Here is a 26,898-nt window from a genome sequence, read left to right as displayed (position 1 = left end):
ACAGTTTCTTGAATTCATGGAATTTTCCTGTTGCCTTCTCTTATGAATTAAGTATGAACAATCCTCACTTAAAGATGCATCAAACTGAATGCTGTGGCTCTCCCTCGCCTGCATGTAAGAAATACAGACTTGTAGTGCTGAACTTAATTTTCATTAACAGTTCAGTATGTTTCAAAGCATAGCTGTGCTCTATTCTGCTTTTTAAGTGGCATGTATGCTTGACAGCTTTTGCTGCCTGGTCGAAGTTGGTGCTGTCCTTAAAATAATGCACAGTCAGTGTATGTCTTTGTCAGCCACTGGTTTGTGAAGCTTTTTAGTGCTGATAAAAGGAGTATGGAAGGAGAGAAGCAGGGAATTAATAGAACAGGGCTCCGTCAGGTGGTAAAAGAGCTTGCATTCACCTGATGCCGAACAGAAAAAAACATCAGGGAGTTAACACATTCTCTTTGGTTATCTTTGATTACTTGACAGCTTGTTTTATATTCTGTCCTCTGGGGAATGGTATACTCATTCTTAATGCGTTCGTTTTTTGCTAAGGAACTTTCCTCTTCAGGAAAATCTTAATTGACACCTTAACATAAGATATTTAGCATAGAAATAAATGTCCCTTAGCACTTGTAATTTGATTTTATTGATATATAAACCCGAAAAATAGAACTTCTTAGCCTTGTGGTAGAAACCCTTGCCCTTTTCTTCCAAAGTGAGCTTATGTGCTTGTGTAAAGGTAAGAACAAATTCTCTGTGAAAACTCAGGAAGCTAAATTCTCTCTGCTTATTTATCAGTTTTCCTGTTCTGAAAAGAAAAAGGCCCTGGTTTTTATTTAGCCTCTTCTTAAGGATGAAGCCAAAGAGCTATATTGGGGGCAGCAGGCAACAGGGAGTTGGTCTGCCGAAGCATGGAGAAGCAGGCTAAAGTATACCACCTCAGGCTGTGAACCTCCCTGTGTCTGGAGGTTGGGTAGTTGGGTGAGCTCCTTCAGTGAAGGAGATGTGACGTCCTGAGGTCTCTGCACTTTTAGTCTTTGCCTGGATACAGCAACCTCATGGCTGATAGTGGTGGCAGTGGTGGGAAACATGATGCCTCTCACTCCACCAGCACCAAGGGAGGGAAAGCAGTAAGGACAGAGGTAAGGCTATTCTCATTTTGGATCAAGCTTAAGAGAAAACACTTTGATTAAAACCCTCACACTATGCACCTTCCCTGATCTGCACTCTGAAAATGTAGTGTGTGAGCTTAGCACTCAAAGGGTTGTGAAGTCTTTGACTTTTGTTGTTCTGGGAGATAGTGACAGTAATGCATTTAGTTGAGGGGTTTAAAGATGGTTTGCTAAGATAATTTGAGGAGATAAAAGCATCTTGGAAGGAATTTGGTCCTTTCCTCAACCCCCTTTACTTGCATTATGAACATGATTGTTGTCTGAGAATATGAGAAGGATGTTCTTGGTTTCCTGCTTGAGTTGGATGCTGATTTTGGTTTACAGTGAAAGCAAATGAAGAAATCAAACCACACGTGCACACAGGAAGCAAGAACTTGCCCCTCCAACTTTAACACCCTGTCTCCTTTCAAAAAACACACACTTTGATAATTGCTTATTAATTTTATAGCCAATTATCTGCCTCAGTAGGATCCTTAGTTCAATGGAGGTGCTACACCACCTGCTATAGTGTTTTGAGAAATATACTGTTCTTCATAGCAACACAAAATATTAAATAGGTTTCAGTTCATGGAGAAGGCTGCCGAAGGTGAAGGTGAGCAACAATATCTTTTGAAAAATAAATGAAGGGGAGGGACACTGTGATGTGCTTCAGGGATGCTCAGTGCAGGTCCTTGGTTCCCAGCACAGGTGGGTGAATTGTTGTGTGATGCTGAGATTTGCCATGTCTCAGAAACTCCACTCGACCTAAGGCTGACTTGAGAGCAGTGCTCCCTGGGGTAACTGTTTAAATCATTGCAGCCTGTTGGAAGCTTAGCTGTACTGTGCATGTTTTTACACAGTTGCTTAACTAGGCACGTACTAAAGTGCCTTAAGAGCAATTCTTCTCTAAATTGTATTATGAACTAATTAAATTGCTTACTAAAGCATTAGTTTTTAAAAGTAAAGAACTTTAGTTAAGCTGAGGATAATATAATTTGACTTCTGTTTTGGGCTGGAAAACATTTTTATTCACCTCCTCTTTTTTCAATGATTTAATATTATTTGTGCTTAGAAACAAGGCAGATACTAGGGAAATGAGGTGATCACAGTGAGGAGCAGTAGAAACCGTGCTACACAGAGATGCTTCCCTGCTCCCCTCCCCCTATCTCTGCAATTAACTACACCCCCATTGTGATGACTTGGCAGATGATGGTAACCCTGAAAAAATAACACTCTATATTGTATATAACAGGCCAGTCCTCTCCAGAGAAGACAGCAGAGCTTCAAAGCAAGGGAAAAGACAAATACTGTGTGCTCTTGAAGGCCATAACCTTCTACCTTTTAAAAGAGGGTCTAATCTTAAAAAATAGCAGGGTAAAAGCACCTAAATGAGGGTGGCAGAGCTGAAAACAAGGTGTTCTTTAGTTAACTGGTAAGAGCTCTGGTCTTTCCCAGCTAAATGAACACTATTGCAAAGTCCAAGCACCCGTTATGGCCAGAGGGTCAAAGAGGCAGAACTAACAGAGTCAAAGCTGGATCACTTCAGAACCAGCTACTGCATCTTATGTAAGGATAACTTAGAGTGAGACAACTAAAGGTTTCTTTCTTGGCAGAGGCGTTGATGAGAGTCCCTATTTCATGCTTTCATTAACATCAGTAACCAGAAGCAAAGGTTTTGGTCATAAAATTCCGAGGAGAGTGGATCCTCTGAAGTGGCTGAGTCACTGCTGTATCTGTGCTAATGAAGGTTCTTTGCAGGGTTCTCTACCCAGCGTGGTAGTGGCAACTCAGCGTGATAAAGTGAATGGATTTTGAAGTCAGTGTGAGAGTAATCTATTCAGTGTTTTAAAGGACTCAGCCTCCTCATTTCCTGAAAACATGCATTCTGTATATTAAATGTGGATGTGAATATCCAGTCTGAAACCTTTTAGGAGCTAGGGAACCAAGCTAAAACTGAAAATTTACCCTGTCGCTGGGTACAGCACAGTAGTCTCATTTTCATATCTGTTTGTGTCTAGATCTGCATTATGTACCCATATCATGTATATATATGTTGGAAATAGAGGGAAAACCCCATCTTTTTCATGAGGTCTATATTGCTTTCACTGGAGAAGATGTGCTGTAAGAACTGATTTTCAAATGCAGATGTGTCTGAACATATTTGTCCCATGTATCCTCCCAGAATTACCATCTGAGTGTATCAGTCGCCATGCTTAAACACTAGATTCTCTTTTCTATGTCCGTTATTAAATCAGAGAGAACTTAGCATTTCCTGGGACAATTTTGTCATTAAAAGAAACTAATAAATACACAATTCTATTTTAATGTTAGACTGCTGGGCTAGACTCATGATGTCACTCCAGTCATCTTGTTTGGTGTGTGAGGTAGGAGACAAATGGGAATCAGTGCTGGGACCTGTTTAATGGTTTTATTAATGATATAGACAGTATATCATCAGCAAATTTGCAGATGATACCAAGCTGTGTGGTGCTGTCAGTCAGCCAGATGGATGGGATGGCATCCAGAAGGACCTGGAGAAGCTGGAGAGGTGGGCACAGGTGAACCTCATGAGGTCCAACAAGACCAAATGCAGGGTCCTGCATCTGGATCAGAACAACCCTCACTATCAATACATGCTGGGGGAGGAGGTGGTAGAAAGCAGCCCTGAGGAAAAGGACTTGAGGGTGCTGATGGATGAGAAGCTGGGCATGAGCAGACACTGTGCATTTGCAGCCCAGAAGGCAAATCACATCCTGGGCTGCAGCAAAAGAAGCATGGCCAGCAGATCCCAAGAGGTGATTCTACCACTCTCCTCTGCTGAGACCTCATCTGGAGTACTTCATTCAAGTCTGGAGCTCTTAATATAGGAAGGGCATGAACCTGTGGGTCTAGAGTGGGGCCACAAAAAATAATCAGGAGGTTGGAGCATCTCTGCTGCAAGGACAGGCTGAGGGAGCTGGGGTTGTTCAGCCTGGAGAAGAGAAGGCTCCAGGGAGACCCACCAGTATGTGAAGGGGTCTACAAGAAGGATGGAGAGAGATAAGAGGCAACAGTTTCAAACCAGAGAAGAGTAGATTTAGATTGGATGTTAGGGAAAAGTTCTTTACAATGAGGATGGTTGAGCACTGGAACAGGTTGCCCAGAGAGGTGGTTGAGGTTCCATCCCTGGAGATATTCAAGGTGAGGCTCGACAGGGCTCTGGGAACCCTGATCTAGTTGAGGATGTCCATGCTCACTGCAGAGGGTTGGATTAGGCGACCATGAGAGGTGCCTTCCAACCTGAATGATTCTATGATGTAAATTGCTTTCCCCTACAGGTGGAGCAATGTCATAGACAGAGAAGGGATAGGAATTGCAAAAAAGGCACACATGGGGAGAGAAATGGCATTCTTGGGATCTGCTACTGCTGCTGTGGGTAGTAGAATTTGTATGTTCAAGTCAGGTCTACCAGGGCAAGTCTCAGGGTTGGTTGTTGGGGTCTTGTTTTGTTTTTTAATTGTCTACTTTTTAGTGTCAGCAGATGCATTTTGCTTTCTGAGTAAGTAGATGACCTTTACCTCTGAACTCTATGATATGTACTTTGTAATAACTGGTTGGACTACTTGGAGAAATTATTAAATTGTCAGGATGCTGTTTGCAGCACAGTCCATTTTTAGAAAGCAGATAGTCAGCTGCTTGGCATTATCTTGGGTAGAAGAGTACCAGACAAGAAAGGCAGATTGCTTTGTAAGCCATAAAATGTCACTTGCTAAATACTCAAAGGTCTGGTTTAAGTGAAGGAGGAGTAAACACTGTGCAATTTCTGTCCATGCATTGGATAACTTACCATAAGCAGGAAGCAAGTTGTAGCAGCAAGCAAGCCGCACTAATACTGGTCTGAGATTTGCTTGCTCCAATGTCTAATGCCCAGATGTATCCCACGTTACTGGGATTAGACTTTTATATGTAGTGATGCACTGCTGGCATTGTAAGCAGATTATTTGGATGTGCATTTTTTCCTTATCCCAAACCCAAAAACCATTCTCCTTGTGCTGTAACAGATAGATTCGGGTAGCGTAAAGGGAGAATAGATCATAGTGTGTGTAGCTGTGTACTTGGCAAATGTCTGCTAGAAAACTTTCTTTCGTTGCCTGAGGTGGCAAGTGAAGAGGACCTAAATACATGAAATGTGTGAGAGCTGCTGTCTCTGCCTGCAAGGCTGCAGACTTGCTGTCTGAGGTGTTAATTCCGTAGCTGGCTGTGAAGAGGCGGCAGCTGGAATCTAGCAGTTGAGTTATTAAAAGTGCAGCCTAATAAAAGTCAGATGGCATTGTTTCTATTAAACATTTCAAAAGTTCTACTTTCTCTGTGCATAAACAGGGGCAGCAGCTCCTGGTTTGCCTCTCACTTGCCATCCCTTACTTCCCAGTGCCTCCTTGCTCGATTTCCCTCGGCTACACCTCCCACCCGCCCCTCCATCCACACCTCAGCTCCATAGACAACAGTGATTGGCGACAGTGTTTTGAAAAATCCATCTTCAATTGAAAACTTGAGGTTTACATTATTCTCTGCCTCGTTTGAGCTCATCCAGTCCATCACCATTCCAAACAGAAGTGATAATTTTTTTACTGTTGCTATATATTTTCCTAGGGATGCACGATTAAACAGTAAGTCTTCACGTGGCGTGCGGTTCGGTGGTGCTCTCAGGTATCTGTTCATCTTGGCTGTGCCTGTAAATGTTGGGTTTATGCTGGAAACAATAAATTTCTGTAGTGATCACTTGTAACCATGGCAGTAGCATTTTAGATTGTTGTGATCTTGCCTGGCTAAGGGGGGAGTTGGTGACACGGGTACCAAGAAACAGAATAAATGCCACAGGTAAGCACAGGTTCACGCTCAGGCGTACAAAGAACAAGGACAACACAGGGAGGTTTTTTCCTAATTTTTATTTTGTGAAATACAACCTAATCCAACAGTGCTGGAGATGGGTAGGTTCAGGCTGGATGTGAGGAGGAAGTTCTTCACCGTGAGAGTGGTGAGACCCTCGAATGGGTTGCCCAGAGAGGTAGTTGAGGCCCCGTCCCTGGAGGTGTTTAAGGCCAGCCTGGATGAGGCTGTGGCGAGCCTGCGCTAGGGTAGAGTGTCCCTGTCCATGGCAGGGAGGTTGGAACTAGATGATCCTTGTGGTCCCTTCCAACCCTGACTGATTCTAGGATTCTATGCTGCAATGGGGAAAGTTGACTTTCATTACAAATTGAAGCCTCAGCCTTTTTCTTCTGCAAGACTGCTCCAGATCTTTGCAGAGAAGGTGCTCTGCTGAAACAAAGCAAGGATGCTGTGCTTGGTGCTTCAGCAAAAGTCTGTTTTGTTTGAAACTTTTTACTGTAAGGACAGACATCTTTTATTTCAGTGTTTTGGAAGTGATACTTGGTAGTGGGGTGAATCTGGATTGAATTGCTTCCCTGTATTGATACTAGCAAAGCTGCAGTCATTGGCATCTTTGTTCAGAGGATTGAGAATTCCTGTACACAGTTTAAAGACTGGGATTATATGTAATTAGTGTTAATGCTAATTGCATGAGAGGCTCCATTAAATCCAAGCACTAGGCAGTTCTCTTCAGTGGATGCACTCTGAAATAGAGTTTGGAGCTGTTTATGGAGGAGGTTAATCTCTTGGTAGTGAAAGATACAGAGAGATGTATTCATTGATCCAAGAGAATTATATCCACTTGTTTCTAAAACCAGAAAGTGTCCTGCACCATCCTCTTGTCTCAGGCATTTCAGTCTGGGTTTTTTTTCCTTAACAATCCACTGAACAAGCCTAAGCAGTTAAGAAGACTAACAAAACAATACGTAGTGAACTATCAGAAGATTGCAGTGTATGTCACTTAAAGTCAGATTTTGTTGTATTTTAGCTATATTAGCATGTCCTGGTGTGGGCAAGAGATTTTGGAGGAAGCGTGTTCTAAGCAGCTCTTTAAAGGAACAAAGGACTGGAAAGATTTACCAGAGGAAATCAGAAAGAGGAAAATACAAACTGTATTGCAAGAGAATGCAGGAAAGTGGGTTTGTGGCTTCTGTTGAAATATAAGTACTCTGAATGCTGACTGCCAAAATAGGGGATTTATGGGAAATAAAGCCCTAAAATATTTCTCCTGTACCAAAAAAGAAAGAAGAGGGAGGTGGTAGGAGGAACCCCTCCAGAAAGGGTGGATTTTTGTTATGTGTCTAGCTTCTCTGGCAGTTTTAGATGGCTTTCTGGTGCGATAAACATTTCAGTGCGAAGACAGGAAGGAAGACTAAGAAATAAATTAGGCTGCTGGTGTTGAGAGAGATGCATTCAGTGGATGCCCATTCCAAAATGCATAGCACAGTTCTGGAGTCTGTAACTTGGTTCCCAGGTGCCATTGCTGCAAGAGGGAATAAATGAAGCACATTATGTATATAAATGGAGTGCAGATAATTGCATTGCAAATAAATTAGTAAAGCATGTTTGGGGGGTTTTTATTGTGAACCACAATGTTGAGTTCCCTTTGGCTTCAGTGCTGGACCTCTTGCACTTACTGAAACAAAACGGAGAGTTCTGGGTGCTTAGGTGATTCAGATTCACTTTCCATCTTCAGTACAGGCAGTATCAGACTGTTGTCTCATACTGCCCTGGTCTGAGAATGTAATTAAGCATGTGCTTAGGGTTGAGTGTAGACTGAGGCATGATTTCTCCTCACCCACTTCTTTCTGAGGTTAATTTCTTTAGTGTTTCTTACTTGGGTAGAGAGTCATGAAAAAGCATGATGGTCACACACCATGAGCAGTAACACAGTAGCTGCAGAGTGTCATTTCAAGCTTGCTCTGCATCTTCTGTGTAGTAAATAAGCTTCTATTAATAAATAAGCTTCAATCAAGATTCAGTCACAAGCAGAGAAGATGCTAAGTTCAATTAATGTAGTGAGCATCAGCCACATCAGTTTCCATAGCCTTCGCCAGTAAGTTCAGGTGAAAAGCTGCATGGATTGGGTGGTATTGGAATAAGCATCTGACAGTTCTTTTTCCACTGGACCTCTGCTTAGGCATTTGTGACCTAGGTAAAAAGTTATTTTTTTCAAGTCTGGATTAGCAGAGAGTTTATTTTTTTGTGACATTTTTAGCTTCTGAGTGGAGCTAATTAGTTTAGGCTGACAGTTGCTCCTGTGTTTCATATCTGCCTGACTGCTAATAGAAGTTTCCTATGACTGCGGATCTTACACCTGCTTTCATAGAATCCTAGAGTTGTTTGGGTTGGAAGTGACCTCAAAGATCATTTAGCTCCAACCCCCCGCCATAGGCACAAATCACTGAAGGCCTTATCCAACCTGGCTTGAACACCTCCAGGGAGGGAGCATCTTCAGCCTCCCTGGGCAACCTGTGCCAGTGTTTCAATGTCTTGTCTTGGTTGCTGTAAAATAGCATATTCTGTAAGAGTTAATTTATTGAGTGGCCTTTTTGTAGGTGATTTGAAACAACTTACACTGTCTAAAAGGTGGGCTGTCAGGTGAGCTTTGTGAAGGGCTGAGGGTTATTTTATGTTGAAGTGATGAGAGTGAGAATTCTGGTATCTGCAGGACACTTCGCTCGGAAGTTTCTGATAGATTCTCCTGCTTGGAACATCTAAAGGAATTGCTTGTCTTCTGCTGCCATCTTGTGGCCTTAGGAGAGACAGGCAGTCCAAGTGCTCTTAAAAATCCCTTCTTTTGTAAACACCTACTGTCCTATTTCACCGATTTATGCAAAAAAGGGTGATGGGAAACCATGTAGATAGAAAGCACCTACGGCTGGATCTCAGACAGGAAATACTGGCAGCACAGTTGCTCGACTTAGCTTCTTAGCATTGTGACACTCTTTGCATGTAGCAGTTTTGACACCTCTTTACTCTTTGTCCACTTGAGTGAGCTCAGGTTCAGATTATGCCTGTGCTTGTGCATGGGAGCTCAGGTGGGATGCATGGTGGTGCAGGGTTTGCTCAGGTTGTGCATGCATTTGTGTGTGGGAGCTCAGGTTGGGCATGTGATGGTGCCAGGGAGCTCAGGTTGGGCATGTATTTGTGTGGGAGAGCTCAGGTTGGGTATGTGGTGGTGCCAGGGAGCTCAGGTTGGGCATATGGTGTTATGGTGGTGTGGGAGGATCTCAGGCTGGGTGCGTGGTGGTGCAGGGGAGCTCAGGTTGTACGTGTATTTGTGTGTGGGAGCTCAGGTTGGGCACGTGTTTGTACATGGGCATACTCAAGCAGAAGCTGGCAGAACAGGTATCTTAGAATACAATCTTTGTAGGTGCTTCCACTTCTTAGGTGTCCCTCCAAGTGATGCGAAGTGGCTCCATGCTATGATCCTCTTAACTGACTTTCTGAAACCATACCGGAACTGTTACAAGAGGGAGGCTGTCATACAAACTCTATGTAGCTCGGTTTTTCTTTGCTGTTGCAAAGACTTTTGTATCATCTATGCAATGAGATATGCTAAAATACCTTCCTTATTTGCAGAGCTGAGGATTCCCAGTAGCCCCAGTTTTGCTTGTGGTACAGTACAGTGTGCATAGGTGGGACTAACAAACAGCATCTCTGGAGCACTGTGGAAGGGCATGTAGTTCTTCTTGGGGCCAAGCAAAAAAATCAAAGGCCACAAGCTGGGGGGACTTTGATAGTTTTCTTGACTACCTGTTTTTTGGAGGGAAGAAGGAGCCTATCACGAGATCACTGAATAGAAAAGAAGTGGCCAGGTTTCCTTACCAACTTTCTGAAGTGTTGTTACTAGTGTCTTGTAGGATTATGTTTGCTAATGACTTAATTTTTTTTTTATCCTTAAAATAGAATTAATTATACATTCTTTGGAGAAAATGCATGCACATTGATAGTATTATTAAAGTTATGCAAATAACTTGAATTCTATGGCACACAAGATTCTCAGTGCATATGTATTTGTATGAAAATGTTTGATTTTATTTGATTTTGGTTTGTGATAGGTGTGTATTTGTAATTGGCCTTGAAACCAAGCAGAATAAAGGGTAATGAAGCAAAAAATACCTCCTAAGTTTACATACATAACTGTGTCAGATACATATTTCTTGTGTTTTTTCATAGTTGCTGCTGTATGAGAGAGGCTGGATGAATAGGTGGAAGCCTTCAGTTTTACATGAAGGGGAAGGAAATATAAGAAATGTAAAATGGAGAGGACACTTAATTGCTTGGGCCAATAATATGGTGAGTATTTGTCACCTCACAGGATCACATGTGTCAAGGGTTGGAAGGGACTCAAAGAGTTTTTTCAAGTCCTCAGATATTTATAAGCATTTATTAAATCCCCTCTCAGTCTTTTCTGCAGACTAAGAAGTCCTATGTCCCTCAGCCTCTCCTCATCAGGCAGTGTTGCAGTCTCCTAATCATCCTCATAGGCCCTCTGCTGGACATTCTCCAGCAGGCCCCTGTCCCTCTTAAACTGGGGAGCCCAAAACTGACCACAGTACTCAAGATGATGTCTCACCAGGGCAAAGTAGAGGGTGAGGAGAACCTCCCTTGATCTGCTGGACACACTCTTCTTAATACACCCCAGGATCCCATTGGCCTTCTTGGCCACAAGGGCACTTTGCTGTACTATGGTTAACTTGGTATCCCCCAGCACTCCCAGGTCCCTCTCTACAGGGCTGCTCTCCAGCAGATCACCTCCCAGCCTGTACTGGTGGAGTTTGTTATTCCTCCCCAGATGCAGACTCTGCACTTGTCCTTGTTGAACTTGATCTGGTTCCTCTGTGCCTAGCTCTCAGTCAGTCAAGGTCTGGCTGGATGGCTGCACAGCCTTCAGCTGTATCAGCCAAACCTCTCAGTTTGGTGTCATCAGCAAACTTGCTGAGCAGACTCTGTCCTCTCATCAGTGTAATTGATGAAGATGTTGAACAGCACGGGCTCCAGCACTGATCCCTGGGGGACTCCGCTGGTTACAGCTCTCCAGCTGGACCTGGCACCATTGATCACCACTCTTTGAACTCTTACCTTATAACCAGTTCCTAATCAACCTCCCTGTCTGCTCTTCTGTTTCACACTTCCTCAGCTTGCTCACTAGGATATCATGGGAGACAGTGTCAGAGGCCTTGCTGAGGTCAAGGCAGACTACATCCACTGGTCTTCTTGAATCTACCCATTCAGCTGTGTCATCATAGAATGCTATCAGGTTAGTCAAGCATGATTTCCCCTTGGTAAATCCATGCTGACTACTGATAATATTCTTCCCTTCCAAGTGCCTTGAGATGCCCTCCAGAAGGAGCCGCTCCATCATTTTTCCAGGGAAGGAGGTGAGGCTGACTGGTCAGTAGTTCCCTGGAACCTCTTACTTGCCCTTTTTGAAGACTGGAGCACCACTGGCTCCCCTCCAGTCCTCAGGCACTTCTTCTGTCTGCCACAACTTGGCAAAAATGATGGAGAGTGGTGGAGCAGTAACATCAGCCAGTTAACCAGTTAACTTCAGGTCAAAGAACAAAAGTACTGCTGCCTTATGCTGATGCTGGAAATGTTGCAATGTTAATTGCCAAAGTACACCTTTGAAAAAACGGACATTTGAAGAATCAAGTGTAAAAGGTGTTGAAGGATGGTGGTTTGGATCCCATTTCTTTTGGCATTTCCTGTTGGCTAGTCACTGTTCTCCACTTGTGAAGAGATTAAGAAACGTGGCTCCACTTACCACTGTTGGGAATGGTCACTGCTGTATACTGTTGAATAGCAGAGGTTTGACTAGTGCAGTTTATTGAAGCAAAATGTGTGAGGAAGGACTGCCAGTGTAACTCTGCTTTATATAAGTAACACAACTTTGCCAGTCCCTGGGAAAAAAAACAAAAAACAACAACAACAAAAACATCTGGATTTTCTAATATGCACATCTACTGTTGCAGGTTTTGTACAAAAATGAAGTAATGATTTCTCATTTTGGTAGGTCAGTAGAAAAGATTAGGCTTAGGAGAAAATAGACCCTTTTTGCTCTAAGTGCAATTCATATTTTAAAGGGAACCATTGCTTTCATGCTGAGTGTTGCATTTCACCTATCGCTGTATATCTAATTGATGGGTCAAGGTCTGTGTTTTAAAGCTCAAGAGTGAGGGATATGTTTTTAAGTGTGTATCATGCCTAAATTCCAAAGTCTTGTTTTCAAATGTGCTAAAGTACTTTTGAAACACTAGCTTTTTCCCTTCTGTTGCTTTTTCCTCTTGAAGAGGAGGCTGTATTGAAATATTTTAAAGCTATTGTTCTTTTAGTCTTCTCACAACCGGTTTGTTATGAAATAGTTAGGGGTAGGCTTCTGTTTATTCAACCCCCTTTAATAACTGCATTAGAATTGAAACTTCAGTGGCTGCTTGATCGACTTATCATTACCTTTTTAAAGGATTTGTTCTTTTCAGAGCCACACAATTAAAATATATATTCTAGGTGAATCTGCTGGGAATAGATAGGACAGTTCCCTAGAGGTGATGTGCCACATCAGAACACAGAATACTAATAAAATGTTGAGAGCCATCTGTCAGAGACAAAAAGCCATGGTCAGGGCCTATCTTTCAGTGAAAAATGAAATGACACTTGCCCTCCAAAAGATTAATATATTTGGTTATTGGCCTTTCCCTTCCTCCTTTACCTTTTTAAAAAATCTCCATCCTCTGGGAAGCTTTTTTTGTTCCTTTTTTTTTCATTCAAAGTCAAAGGAAGTCTTTTATAACCTTACTTCTTACTGTCTCTGCATGGCTACCTAGTTTTAATTTTCTTATGGCTCTGGGATTTGTTTGGGCTCACATTTATGTGAGGTTTTTAGACATTGGATATTCTGAGGTCATTTAGGCAAGGTCTAATTCTGCTTGTCAGATGCTCAAGGAATCCCTCTTTACTGCTGCTCTTCTTAATCCATGGCTATGAGTGGGTTTTGCAAACTGAGATAGGTAAGGAACAGATGCTTACAGCTATTTTGCTGCCTACCTGCTATTTGAACAGGCTTTTTCCTCCTTCATGATAGGAGGTTGAGTGGAAGTTCATGCAGTTCCTAATGCAAATAACATAACTTTAGCAAATCCTGTGCTATTGATTGGAAAAGCATTTTAAACATAAGCTAGTCTATCCCATGCAGGATCTGCTGCCACGTAGGAAACCAGAAGCTATGATCACCATTATCTGAAAACCCAAGTGGTAAAATTAATAAAAGACATCTTTATTATAATACAGTTCAAACAGGACTGCAAATTTTGTTGGCTGAGCTTAGAAAACACAAAGCCTAAGCTTTTTGTTTGTCATATCCAGAGATCTGGTGTTCTGAAAGGGATGCCAGTAGGAATGTGTTCCATGCCTACAGTTCTTCAGTGACAAAGATCACTGGAAAAGCCTGGCACACCCCCATACCACTTAATGCCCCTTGTGATTAAAAACAAAACAAAAGGGCAAATCTGCAGCTGGGGACAGAGAAACTCACAGTGGGGGGGAACAGGAACAGGCAGAGAAATCTTTTAAAGCAGTTCTATCACTAGAAAAATCCTAACATGGAATGGCATCCTGGATGCTGACCTTTGAAGGTCCCTTCCATCCCCATGTCTGTGATCATGAGAGTTGTTCTTTAAGCTCAGTGAGCAGAAAAAAAATCTACTAAAATACTTTAGTTCATTTTTCAGAACTTTTATTTCTAAGAACAAATCATTACCTAACACCTAAATTAATCTCTGTTTTGCCATTGGTTAGGCTATAGCTCACCTCATCTAAGTGGCATGGAAAAATCCCAATAATGGCTCTTTATTTTTTGGTCCCTCTCAAATCATTTTAATCTTCTTTTCTTTACACTTTTTATTCTGTTAGGTTAGGAGATTCCCTGAGGAGGCAGTGAAAAATCACAGCATACAAACCTAAACATCATTAAAATTTGCTTGCTTTTCTGTTTTAATGTCAGAGGAGAAATGCATTTCTGGAGACGTACAGATTGGCTGACTCTTAATGAGCTGTTGCATCACATCCATTCTTTTTCCAGGGTGGAAATTCTTTCCTCTTTACAGGAGCTGTTGTGGAAGAGCTGGGTTAGTTGTTTTTTATTTCTCCATTATGAGCACCAGCCCAAAAGGCTGAACAGGTTTTGGACTCGATGGTCCTAAAGGTCTTTTTCAACCTGGTTGATTCTGTGATGACTGAAGCTGCTAATCTGCCACTTCTTCCCATATTACATCTTTTCCTTTGGCATGTGAACTTCAAAATATCTAGCTTGCACTAACCCTGTTGTCCCTTCTGTCACCTCCTAGACTAGATGAGTCTTTGCATCAACAGCTTTTTCTGTTGGCCTGCTCAGCCCTACTCTGAAATTTATGCCATAAACTTCCATGACTGCCTGAGCATACAAAACACTGTGGGATGTGGTGAGTCTGAGTTTGTCACAGTGAATAAAGTTCTCTTCTATTTAAACTTTCAGGGTGTGAAGATACTTGACATGATCTCCAAGCAAAGGATTACCAATGTACCTCGAGATGACATAAGCCTTCGCCCGGATATGTATCCCTGCAGCCTTTGCTGGAAGGATAATTTAACGCTGATTATTGGCTGGGGAAATTCAGTAAAGGTGCAATTATCTGTCTTTGTAGTAAATGCTTGCTGTTATCACAGACAAACAGAAGATTATTTCTGAAAAGCAAAAGACAGTTGAAAAAAAATAGTTTAGTTTGACTACAGTGTGGGGAACTCCTGCTGCCGTAGAAATGTCATTGGACTGACCCTCCTGAGGAGGAGGACTGATAGATACCCAGCGGTCAGACAGGTCTCTGTGTGTGAGCATGCAGCACGTGTAATCCTCAGGGACACTTCTCTCCTCTGTGCCTTGCAGAGATTTCCTCTTTGGAAAGCTTTTAGTGAGCTGTTGAATTAATTTCTTTTGATTAGCATTAAGGAAACACAATTTACCATGAGGTATTTTTGGATGGGATTGTTCTGGAGGCTGAAGAGGTTGCGGCTGCTGAAACAGCCACACGACTGCAGTAAAGTGGGGGGGGGGGGGGGAAGAAAAATGGGGTGGGGTGGAGAGACAGGCTGCTTGGGGTTTTGTTCTGCTTTCAGCAGGGAACTGGCGTTTCAGACTTGTGTGCTGCAGACTAACTGTGATTTGCTCAGACCAGTACCTGACAGGAGTTTGTTACAAGCCTCTTAGCTGTTTCCTAATAACAGACTGGCACATCACTGCACAGTGGGAAATTAAAAGTGCACAGTAGGAGTAGATGGAGAGGGAGGGTTAAGTGAGGTAGGTGAAGCGTGAAAAGCTTGTGGAGCATCAAACATAGAGTTTTACAAATGAGGAGATGTGTTCTGAGCTTGGCACCTGTCTTTCCCCTTGGTCTGGGTATGCTTCACAACATTTGGGTTGCTTGCATTTCTTTGTATGTACATACTGATATTGTAAGGTAGTGAAACACGAAGGGTGAGAAGACACCAAAGCCAAACTTGCATGTATGCTACTATGAAGAATCATAGTGGGCAAATGCTTTCAGATCTCTCTTATGTGGTCCACAGTTCTTCTCCTCCAGCGTATTTGTAAGGCTATGGGCTACAGCTACAGCTTTCCTGTCAGGTTTTCTTCATCACTGATGCGTCATCACTCTATTACTGCCTATTTCAAAACACAGAAAGGCATGTCTGAGAACACCTTAATAAAAAATGGGAGTTTCTGGGCAGAAGTTAGTATTGTTTGAGGAGCTGCAGTTTGTTCACCATACTGACACTCCAAATGCGTTTCCTAGGTTTGCTCAGTGAAAGAGCGGCATGCCAGTGAGATGCGTGACCTCCCGAACCGCTATGTGGAAATAGGTAAGGATCTACAAGCTCCTAGAGTCATGGAATGATTTTTGTTGGAAGGGACCTTAACAATCATCTAGCTCCAACCCCACTGCCACGGGCACTGGACCAGGTTGCTCAAGGCCTCGTCCAATCTGGCCTTGAACACCTCCAGGGAGGGGACATTCACAGCTTCCCTGGGCAACCTGTTTCAGTGTCTCACCACCCTCACTGGTGTAAGAATTTCTTCCTAATAGCTAGTCTAATTCTGTCCTCCTCAAGCTTCAATCCAATCCCTCTCATCCTGTCACTGCAAGCCCTTGTAAAAAGGCATAGTTTTCTTGTAAGCCCCTTTCAGGACCGGAAGGCTGCTGTAAGGTCTCTAGAGGCTTCTTTTCTCCAGCCCCAACTCTAACAGTCTGTCCTCAGAGGCACATCCACCATTTTTTTAAATTCTATGAGCTTTAAAAGTCTGTTTTCCCATTCTGGCCTGAAAAAGCTGTTGCAGGTCAGAATAATTTAAGCATCTCCTTATTTTTAGTTAGTAAGATTGTCATAGTGTCCTCCTGCATACTTTGCTGGTTTTTTTGTGTTTCTAAAGACTTACATTTTGTGATCATCTACAATCAGAGATCCTTGTGTGAACTGTGAATGTGCTAACTTTCCCTTCATGCACATTCCTAGACAACTTGGTTTTTTTGTCTTGGTTAAATAATGATCAGTGTAGAAAGGAGAAACTAGGCACTTCTTAATTCAAATGTGACTACAGTCTCATAAATCTTTTTTCTTTTTGAAGCAAATTCTCTTCAATGTGGTGCTAGAAAATAATTTTTAGTTTCTTTTTGTTACCTTTTTTGCTTCTGTGGTTTATGATCTTCTTTGCCTTCTTATTTGTGTAGTCTAGGTGATGTGAGTAAATTTCGTTGCTGCTGATTGGTGGGACAGGTCTTAACAAAACTTAGAAATTAATTAAAGATTGATGTTGAATTCAAAAGAAATTTAGAGGTACAGAGGGGGTTTGAAACAAAGCCACATGTCCAGAGAAGGGCAATGAAGCTGGTGAGAGGCCTGGAACACAAACCCTATGAGGAGAGGCTGAAGGAGCTGGGGTAGTTTAGCCTGGAGAAGAGGAGGCTTAGGGGTGACTTTATTGCTGCCTACAACTACCTGAAGGTAGGTTGTAGCCAGGTGGCATTGGTCTGTTCTGCCAGGCAAGCACCAACAGAACAAGGGGATACAGTCTGAAGTTGTGCCAGGGGAGGTATAGGCTGGTTATTAGGAGGAAGTTCTTCACAGAGTGATTGGCATTGTTTTCATAGTGAAAAGCCAGGAGAGGCAACTTCTGCTTCAGCTGTGATGTGTCTATGTGGAGTGAGCTAGTCTTCTCTGGCTATTGAAACTTCATTCAAAAAGAAAGGAAGCAAGAAAAGCTGTCATCAGAGTATTGAGGTGCAGACTTGAAAGTTAAGAGATTTTTGTGGAAGTAACTTTTTCATCTTACAAATTTTAACCTAAAATGCTCTCTGTGCTCTCAAGGATTGTTATTTTAGCTCATTTAACCTGTTAATGATGTGCTTGAGATTTTTATTTCGTGTTTCAGGTCAAAGCACTGAAACAGCTCTGCCAAATGCAGTCAGCAGCACTCACTGGAACATGGGTATTAGACTGGGAGTGAAGAGAGACATTACTTGTTCAAGTCTCAATATAAATCACAGTAGCTTTTGATGTAGTCACATAGGAGGGTTTCTTGGGAGCTGTCATGCCATAGTATCTATTTCAATTTTATTTCAACTTTACTTTTCAGAGGATACTATTAATGGATAGACCAGCAATCAGCATAGTCTTTTGTAAGACCATCAGCATCCTGAGTGGATGCCTAAGTTGGTGCTTTAATGCTGTAAAGAATTTATACAAAGAAAGAGTGTCATTCAGTAGCAGGATAGCTGAATATCCCATGGATGATTTGACTCATAACATTTTAGCAACAGGCTTACAAAAAAGGGAACCCATGGTACACCATAGGTTTTGCCATGTTTAGTGGTGTGGGATGCTTTTTTTTCCCATCTTCTCTGCTTTTATAATTTTGCACCTGGAATGAAAACAAGAAGTGGAGCAGGAGACTGCATAGTCACTTCTCTGCTCATCAGGGTAATACATCCTCGGTTGTATTAGAAGGTGTGTGGTTCGTGGGTCGAGAGAGGTTTTCCTCCCCCACTACTCTGTCCTGGTGAGGCCACATCTGGAATACTGTGTGCAGTTCTGGGCCCCTCAGTTCAATACAGGCGAGGAACTACTTGAAAGAGTCCAGCACAGAGCCACAGAGGTGGTTAAGGGTGTGGAGCATCTGCCTTATGAGGAAAGGGTGAGGGAGCTAGGGCTCTTTAGCTTGGAGAAGAGGACACTGAGGGGTGACCACATTCATGTTTGTAAAGATGTGAAGGGATACTGTAGGGAGGACAGAGTCATCTCCTCAGTGATATCCAATGATAGGACAAGGGGCAACAGGAGCAAGCTGGAGCATAGGAAATTCCACATAAACCTAAGGCTTTTCTGTTTTGCACTGTGAGGGTAGCAGAACACAGCAACAGGCTGCCCAGAGAGGTTGTGGAGTCCCCTTCCCTGGAGACATTTGAAACCTGCCTGGACATGTTTCTGTGTGACCTGCTCCAAGTGGTCCTGCTCTGGCGGGAGGGTTGGTCTAGATGAACTCTCAAGTTCCCTTCCAACCTCTACTGTTCTGAGATATAAAGTCTATGATAATACAGTGTTTTCTCAGATCTCAGCAGTTTCAGATATATGTTCTTTTAGAACCATTCTGAGGGCCTTTGAGTTCCACAAGACTACCATTGTAAACTGTGATGGCTTTAGGAAAGTCTAAATGTTTCCTTAGTGGTTTGTAGCCCAGTGAATAAGGAAATAGGAGCATTTTTCTGCATTGCAAGTTAGGTATGTAGGATTCTGTGTCCTCCTCATCTGTCTTGACACATAGCTATACTTGCTCTGAGGCAGGAAAAAAATACATGTTTACCATGAAGCTAAACCAAACAATCCATAATGTGAAAAAGTATCACCACTGAACTGTTCTAGCTGCCTGTTTTAAAGAAGATCATGCTGTGATTGCCTGTGTGAGATATTAGATGGATTATATGACCCTTGTGCACTGAGTCCTGTGTGGCATTGTTAATTTTATTTACATCTTTCAGCACATTGCTGCTGCTTTGCTTCAGCAATGGCTTCCATTGTCTGTGGTTGTATGTTACAGTTCATTACCCCTGTGGGTCTTCATTCAATGTCAAAGATAAACTCCAGTGGAATGTTTCTATTTAGGTTTAAATGTATGTTAGCTGAGCAGATTCTATCACTTTAGCTCTGTCAGCTACCACTATGAAGTAGTGTATTGATTAGAAAGTATTGGTATTGAATTACAGGCTTAACAGGGACTAAATGCCATTGTGATCCTGCTTAAAGAGTGCTTGACCTCTGTGCTCATTCCTGATGTGTGCACAAAAGCTGTAATGCTGGACAACTTGTGGTCTGTACAGGGAATCCTTCCTCAGCTGGAGTCTGTGAGAATGGTGCTTACTAAAGAACTAATTAACACTTTGCATTTAGCAAGATGCCTTTTCAAAGTGAAATGGGGCACCTTGTCTTCACTGGCCTTGTCTAGCAGCTCAGAATTTTATATATGTTCATGGACCAGTACTTTGTCTCAGCTTCAGTTACCCAAGATGTTAATGATAGTAGGAAGTAGAGATTAATACAGGCTGTCAGTAGAAGGCTTTAAGTTGATGAGACACTTCTTATTCAATTTATTTTAGCCCAAATTTTATCTGAAGAACCTCAAGTGGCAGTCAGCCAGCAATGCCTCTTGAGCACCTGTGTCCAAATTCCTCCACAGTCAAATTCAGGTTTAAAAGTGACATTTTTTTGGTGGATATGCTTGTAACACATGAATAAAGATAGGTATTTCAATAAATATACCATGCACATATATATATGTGGCTATGTTTTATGATTTCCTTCTATGCATCTAAAGAAAGCTTAAGTTTTACTCGTATGGGATCTTTTCTGGTCCTCTACCAGAAACTAAAAAAGGTATTTTATTATATTTTATATCAAATGCAACTCATTGACATGATCACAGCTAATCAATACATGCCTGTTTGTGTCAACTTCTGGTTTGCATAAATAGCTTGGCTCAGTACAAGTACTGCTGGTGGAGATACCCTCTTTAAAACACTAAATGCTATGCTGCACTGTGGCCTGCAGCAATGACTGCAAATTTTGCAGGTGTACCTGATGTAAGGGGGTGACAGGGAATTTGGGACTGCATAATGGGACCACCCCAACAGCTAAGAGCACACTGAAGTTCTTGGTAAGCTGGACTGGTTTATGGTGTTCTGTGGCTCTACCGCTGTTGATATGAGCAGGCTACTACCTAAAGCTTAGCTTGTGTATTGGCTTTTCAGTTTTGTTCCTATATCATGTGAAATAAGAAAAAACTCAATTGAAAAAAGCAAACAAACAACCCCCCCCAAAAAAAACCCAAAACCCAACAAAACCCAAACAATGAAGAAAACCAAAATCAATCAACCAAACAAAATCATTATTTTTCTCCACACATTTAAAGTCTCTGTTACTTCTCTGCATGCTAATTCAGCTTTCTCCCTCCTTTCCCAAAGGAGAGTAGTGAAACCTTGGCCCCATTGAAGTTATGGGCAAAAAAGCACTGACTGCAACCAGAATTTCACTCTGTAATCTGCAAGGGCTGTTCTTTGAGATTCGATTAACAAAATAGGCTTCGTCTGGTCCACCCCATGTGTGTGGATCTTTCTACAGAAAGTGTCTCTGGAATTTCAATTGTAGATAAATCATGTTGCATAAATTGTTCTATTTGTGTAGCATGCTGCATTTCAGACATCTCATTTAATGAACAATGGGGGGAAAAAAAGATTTACAGGTTTCTTCTTTCTGCATCGTGGTAATTAGTTTGACAGCTGTACATAGATGCTGAACATAGAGTAGGTCCACTGTCAGCATACCTTCCATTCTCTCTTATGACAGGCATAAACATGTATGACACATGGCCATACCTCAGTCATTCCCATTTGCTTCAATGCTATCTTTGTTTTAATTGGTTTGGATCCTTTTAAAATTAACAGCGTTTCTACCATGCCTCTGTGATGAACTTCATTTTTCCCCCGTTGAGCGCAACAAAGTGTCCAGAGAGTAAGTCAAATAAATCTATTAGTGTTCTGTGCAGCTATAACTTCCATATTTTTTTCCAGTAAGGTTTTTTTGATTAGCTGCATCAAAGGTTTTTATCAGGTCAAGAAGCACTGTCTTTGCCAGCTATTCTTTGTTCAAGGCTGTAGCAGCAGAGCTGGAGCACTGCGTTTCAACAAGGCCTCTTGAAGAGGACGAGCTATGAGAAAGCTGAAAGTGAAACCGACGAAACTAAACTCTATTTAAAAACAAATCTTCAAGTGATGATTTTTATCTCTTTATTTTTGTCTCCCAGAGCAGTACCACTGCGTGGCCTTATATGCATCATTGTGTTGCAAACATTTTCACTGGCAAAGGAGCTTGATTCCAGGGAAAGACACACACATCTTTCATTTAAAACACCCTCATAATCTGTCTAAATAGATTCACCGTGGTGCTTTCCTCTCCAAACCCAAACCACAATATTTTATATGCCTTTGAGAACTTTCCCTTGTCCATTTTGGATGTTTCTTGGCTTGTTCCTCTTGCCAGCAGTATGGATTAAACTTTGTTTTTCTTACCCAGGCTGTTTCTTTTCCTGCCTTCCATATTCTCTCAAAACTCAGAATGCTAATTCGTAAACTGGGATTAAGATATGTTATGTAGGTATTTCTGACATGGTTTGTTCAAAATCATCCCTCAGAGCAACATGTGACACAGTTGAAGTGATCTCATCACTCTTGCAGGCTAGAACGAAGCAACTCTACAGGATTACAGATGTGAATTTACTCTCTTCTGGAATAGATGGAGTGCTCTACCCTTGTGCCAGGCTTTGGTCCCTCAGTGATGTCCAAGTGTCAGCAATCATTAAGAGAAAACGAGTGTTTGCTTATTCATTGAGAGACAGGTGTCAAAGCTGTACTCTACTTGACAGTGTTTTTTCCTTCTTTAGCAGGAGGATGATTATTTCTCCTGTTCCTTCTTATTGCTTCAGCTAAAGCAAATTAATTTTACTGTCATTGTGATGCATTTTCTGTTTGCTTTCCTGAAATAATTAGTCACTGTTCTAGTAAACAGTAGATATTAGTCATGTAGCCTGGTAAGCAGTAAGGAAGGAAACTTAGATTCTCCTAAAACCATGTTTTGGGTGAAAATGATAATGCATATGTTTTTGCCTATGCTTCTTTTTAACTAACAGATATTAGGTTTCCTGATGCAAGCACTTGGATTGGGGCTCCTAGGAGAGCAGCTGTACTATAAATGCAACAGAATAAAACTACATCACTTTTTCTTTGGCAGACATCTGCTTTAATTGAACTGTTTTGTAAATACAGTTCAGTACTCTCTCAAAATGGTCATAATGGACCTGTCACAATTTCAAGCCAAATTTAGGATATTGCATTTTCAATTTTATGAGGAAAAAAAAAAAGGGGGGGGGGGGGTTGACCACATTTTCTTTCTAATGAGGGTATCTGTAAATCTTCCTGTGATGTTTCAAGTGGTGATAAATAAATTATGATCTTTGTGTTTTCATAAATCACACCAATGGATGTACCAGGTGTGGTTCTCTTATGGCCACATAAGCTTGCTGTGAATCTGTAAAACCAATGAAGTCCTTCTATTTATTGCCTATTTTATTGATTTTTAGGGTTTTTTTGCTTCGCTTCCTTCTTTTCCAAGTGATTACTGAAAATCAGGCTGACCACTTATTTCAAATGTTTCATCTCTAGCATATCCTGGACCACAGATATTTCTTCTTGCAAGCTTTAATGCCATTTCATCTGTTAACTGTAATATTTTGTGTTGTTGATCCAACTGGCAAGTCTGTGGGTTTCGTACATATGTGATGGTTTGGGTGTTCCCCACCCACACTTTAAAAATCACCCAGACTAGACTCAGCTGGGTTTGGAGATATGAATGAAGCTTACATTTACAGGTAGCACAATATACAAGCAGATATTTACTGTATATACAGTTATAGACAGAAATATACAAGATAAAAGGTAATACAGAAACACAACAGTCCTCCCAGAAACCTGAGTCCCCAGGAGGGGCTCTCAACCACCCCTTCACCTTCCCCCTATCCCTCTCAACCTTACCCCAGTCCCAAGGAAGAATAGAGGTTGGGCCAGAGGGGTTAGGAAGCAAAGTGGATTAGTCCAAAATGGAGGGTGAGGTTAGAGAGATGCAGCTCAGCCAGCAGCCCCAGCGAGAGTGGCTATCTAATGTTTTTATTTCTTGTTCCTATACTTCTTAGCAAGCCCATGAGCGAAGTAGCCATCACCATTGTTTTCCTTTCACAGCCTGTAATCTAGTTCTTCTCACCAAAACATTCTAGCTAGCTTCAAACTAGCACAACATATCGTGACTCTTCATTGCTCTGAAGTGCTGCTGCATGCTGTTGATTTCTGCTAACGATCAGTTGTGTGGGTTTTGTTGGGGAATGGTTGCTGCACATCCATTTAACAATCTGTTATCTTCCCTGTTTTTCAGTTTTCCAGTTTGACACCGAGTTCTATATCAGTGGACTCGCCCCTCTCTGCGACCAGCTCGTTATTCTTTCATACGTGAAGGAGATCTCTGAAAAGACGGTAATTGTTTTGGGGTTAGAGTTTCCTTGTAGCACTAAACTGGCCTGTGAGCTGGGCCTTAAACTGGTCATGCAGATCTGATTAGCTGTGGAAAAAAAATGCAGTCCACTGGTAGCAAACAGTGCTTGAAACCTCTGTGACCTATAAAATAAGGTCAGTGGAGGTGATGCTAGAAACTAATGAACTTATGCTTCAGAAGTCCTGCCCAGATTCCTTTATTTCTTGGAGAATGCAGAAAAGGTTTCCAGATAGTCCCTTTCTCTCCTTTTAGTCCCTTTTCCTTTCCTCTCTTTCTTTCCTTTTCTGTCTTTCTGCTATTTCTGCACCAAAAGAAATAGAGAATCTTTTTTTTAGCTGTGAGGGGCTTGTTAGCACTGCATCTTAGACAAAATAAGAGTAGTGCAGTTGATCAACTCAGACAACTGGCGTGGGCTAGAGTGCATGATTGTGAGCTAGTGGTACCATTGTCTCTCTTACTTCTGAGGTTTTAGTTACGTGCATGTGTAGATAGGTCAGCATTTGAATTCATGTCAGCTGTTTGCACTGCGCGCAGGCAAACGCCGCATCTGTCTCCAGTGCTTATTTCATATTGCCAAATGAAAGGCAAGGCAGAGCAAGAGATCCTTGAAGTTGTGGTGTGAGAATGGCAAATGCTCTTGATCATCTCTTTGATAGTACCTCTGCATTAGACAACCATCACCATAGTAACCTTAAGCAACTGGGTGCACAAGTTGCTAGGCAATGAACTGCTGTAGGTCCAAGCAAGTGCTTGAGCCTGCTAAAATCAATAAGGTTAGCTTCCAGCTCTGCTGCAGGATGTCAGATTATTATTTCTTTATTTATATTAAGGAGAATAATGCTGTCACAGCAGTGGTCCCCAGGAGAGCCAGTACAGTAGTTCTCCAGTGCAGGAGAGTCAGTGAAAGAAAAGGAGGCAGACAAATGGGATGAGAAAAGGGAAGGAAAAAGTGGATTGAAATACTAGGGAGCAAGAAAGTTGGGAAGCTGCAAGTTGGGAAGCTGCTGTGAATGAATTAGCATGAGAAAGGGGCTGGTGCAAAGGAGGTAGTGACTAATAGAGGTTCAAGTCATTCCAATTGCTTCAAGAAAGGAAGATGAAAAGAGAATTTCAGGTGCTGTGGTAATGGAACATAGGAAAGACTTTTTGTGTATTTGCTTTTAATTAGCTTTTTAAACAAGCTCTAAATGCTGAGCTTCAGTAACTTCACACTTCTCTGAGTAACTCTACAAGGAAAGAAAATTACTCTTGTCCCTGACACCACATCTGTGCCCTGGTGTGTTAGGAAACACTCAATAGCGTCTTGGCTCCATGGAGCCCAAGCGACCCGAGCTTGCAGCAGGAGTGCTACTTGCTACAAGTCCTGTTGGGTTGTGAGGAACATCCTTCTTTCTATCCTTGGTTTCACAGGTTTTAAATGACAGCATCTTACTTCTAAAAACTGGATCAGAATGGAACTTGTGGCTAGCTTTGATTTCCCACCTCCTGCTTCCAATTTTTTATCACTTGTAGTGGAATAGTTAGATTTAGAAGACCTGAGTGGTTCTGCTGCCAGAGCTAGAGCTGTCTAAATCCATTTTATATGCCTCCTTTCTCTTTCATTCTATGTTTTGTTATCATTCACAACCAGAAGTAGAAAATAAGGGATTATCCTGGACTTTGCCTTAATTAAAAATACAGTTGGCTGAAGACAGTAGTTTTCTTGGATAGAAGATGAAAATCCATGATGTGGTCTTACCGTAACCACATACAGTGCACTTGAAACTTCACCTTACTCTGAGATCATCAGCAAGGCTTTTAGATTATTCTCAAATGACTTTTTTTCTCTGCTGCTACTGGACACAAACACCAGCTAAAACCAAACCAAAGCAATAAACCACAAATTCATTATGGTACCATAATATCATTGATTCAGGCCCTGAGTTCAGCCAAGAATGTGTCTTAAATTGTCTTGTTGCTTATTGAATGCAAAGATTGCTGATCATCTGATAGCCATAAAAACTTCTGTGAACGGGAGCAGAAAGGTAGGTAAAGGAAAGATCAGGACTGTGTCTTGTCTAAACCTCCACTACACTGACTTGGTCAATGGAAGCAAGTCAAGAGTAGGGATGATTTTCTGTAGCAATTACAGCTAATCTGTGGTACACAACTATGTAACTTGGGTGGTTTGCAACTCTTTGGTAGTCTTTGCAGCTCTTGAATTTCAGCCCTGTTTGTAGGTGTCTATCAGCTGACATTGCTAAGGTAAATCATGCAGGATGCAACTAAGATGTTGATGTTTTTCCAGGAAGTGGAGTGTTGTGCCCGGCCTCGACTGGATATTGTACAACCCCTACCTGAGTCCTGTGAAGAGATCTCTTCTGATGCGTTAACAGTACGAGGATTTCAGGAAAATGAGTGTAGAGATTATCATTTAGGTAGATGTTCTTAATATTGTATTGTTTTGTTTTCAGAACTTGGTTAGAAAATACTTGATTTGGGAGAGCTCAGCCTCCTTTTTCATTTTGATGTCATCTCCTGGAACAACTGTAGTTGCTTATAACACTGAAGTGGAAAGTTAAATCCATGGGAACCAGTTACATGAAAGAAAACAAATGTGCATATTTAAACACCATGATTTGTACTGCTGTCTATTTAGTCAGACATATTGGGGAAGGCAGAAATATAGATCTCATTTGTTGTCCAGAAAGCAGTATTTTTGATGGAGGTGTATTCAGAATGTGACCTGTAGGACATAAAGGGCTTCAGAAATAGTGAAATGAAGTAGCACAGCGTCTGGTAAAGCTGCTTAAGAGACAAAGATAGAATAAATGTTGCTGTGATAATATGCACCTATACCAACTTAAAAGGGGCACACTGCTATTTATCTTTCCTATGTTGACAAAGCTGAGAGACCACAGGATGATAAAATGTAACGAATGAAAACTGGAGTTCAGCCAGAGCTAGGTTTCATTATGTAACAGGTAGGGAGACTGAGCCTTAGCATGATATATATCAGAATCTTAAAGAAGATGAGATTGTTTTCTGAGGTATGTGCTGTAGTTCAGAAAGATGCATGGCAAAACCAGATGATCTGCCCAGGGAGGTGGTGGAGTCGCCATCCCTGGAGGTGCTCAAGAAAAGACTGGATGAGGCACTTCGTGCCATGGTCTAGTTGACTGGATATGGCTGGGTGCTA

At 41.8% G+C, this 26,898-nt stretch overlaps 1 protein-coding gene across 5 annotated transcripts in view; it reads left to right on the top strand.

The window, feature by feature from the left end:
- Positions 1–26,898, top strand: part of VPS41 (VPS41 subunit of HOPS complex) — a 107,603-nt gene that overhangs the window by 48,817 nt on the left and 31,888 nt on the right. For all 5 annotated transcript variants that reach the window (XM_064169591.1, XM_064169590.1, XM_064169589.1 and 2 more), the window contains 5 exons: positions 10,224–10,343; positions 14,557–14,703; positions 15,872–15,938; positions 23,604–23,701; positions 26,008–26,137. In XM_064169591.1, the coding sequence (XP_064025661.1) occupies positions 10,224–10,343; positions 14,557–14,703; positions 15,872–15,938; positions 23,604–23,701; positions 26,008–26,137 (562 nt within the window). The remainder of the gene's footprint in view (positions 1–10,223; positions 10,344–14,556; positions 14,704–15,871; positions 15,939–23,603; positions 23,702–26,007; positions 26,138–26,898) is intronic.

This window comes from Pogoniulus pusillus, chromosome 32, assembly GCF_015220805.1.
Source record: "Pogoniulus pusillus isolate bPogPus1 chromosome 32, bPogPus1.pri, whole genome shotgun sequence".
Classification (NCBI taxonomy): domain Eukaryota; kingdom Metazoa; phylum Chordata; class Aves; order Piciformes; family Lybiidae; genus Pogoniulus; species Pogoniulus pusillus.
The sequence above is the reverse complement of the archived record's forward strand: the minus strand, read 5'-3'. Positions and strand labels throughout refer to the sequence as shown.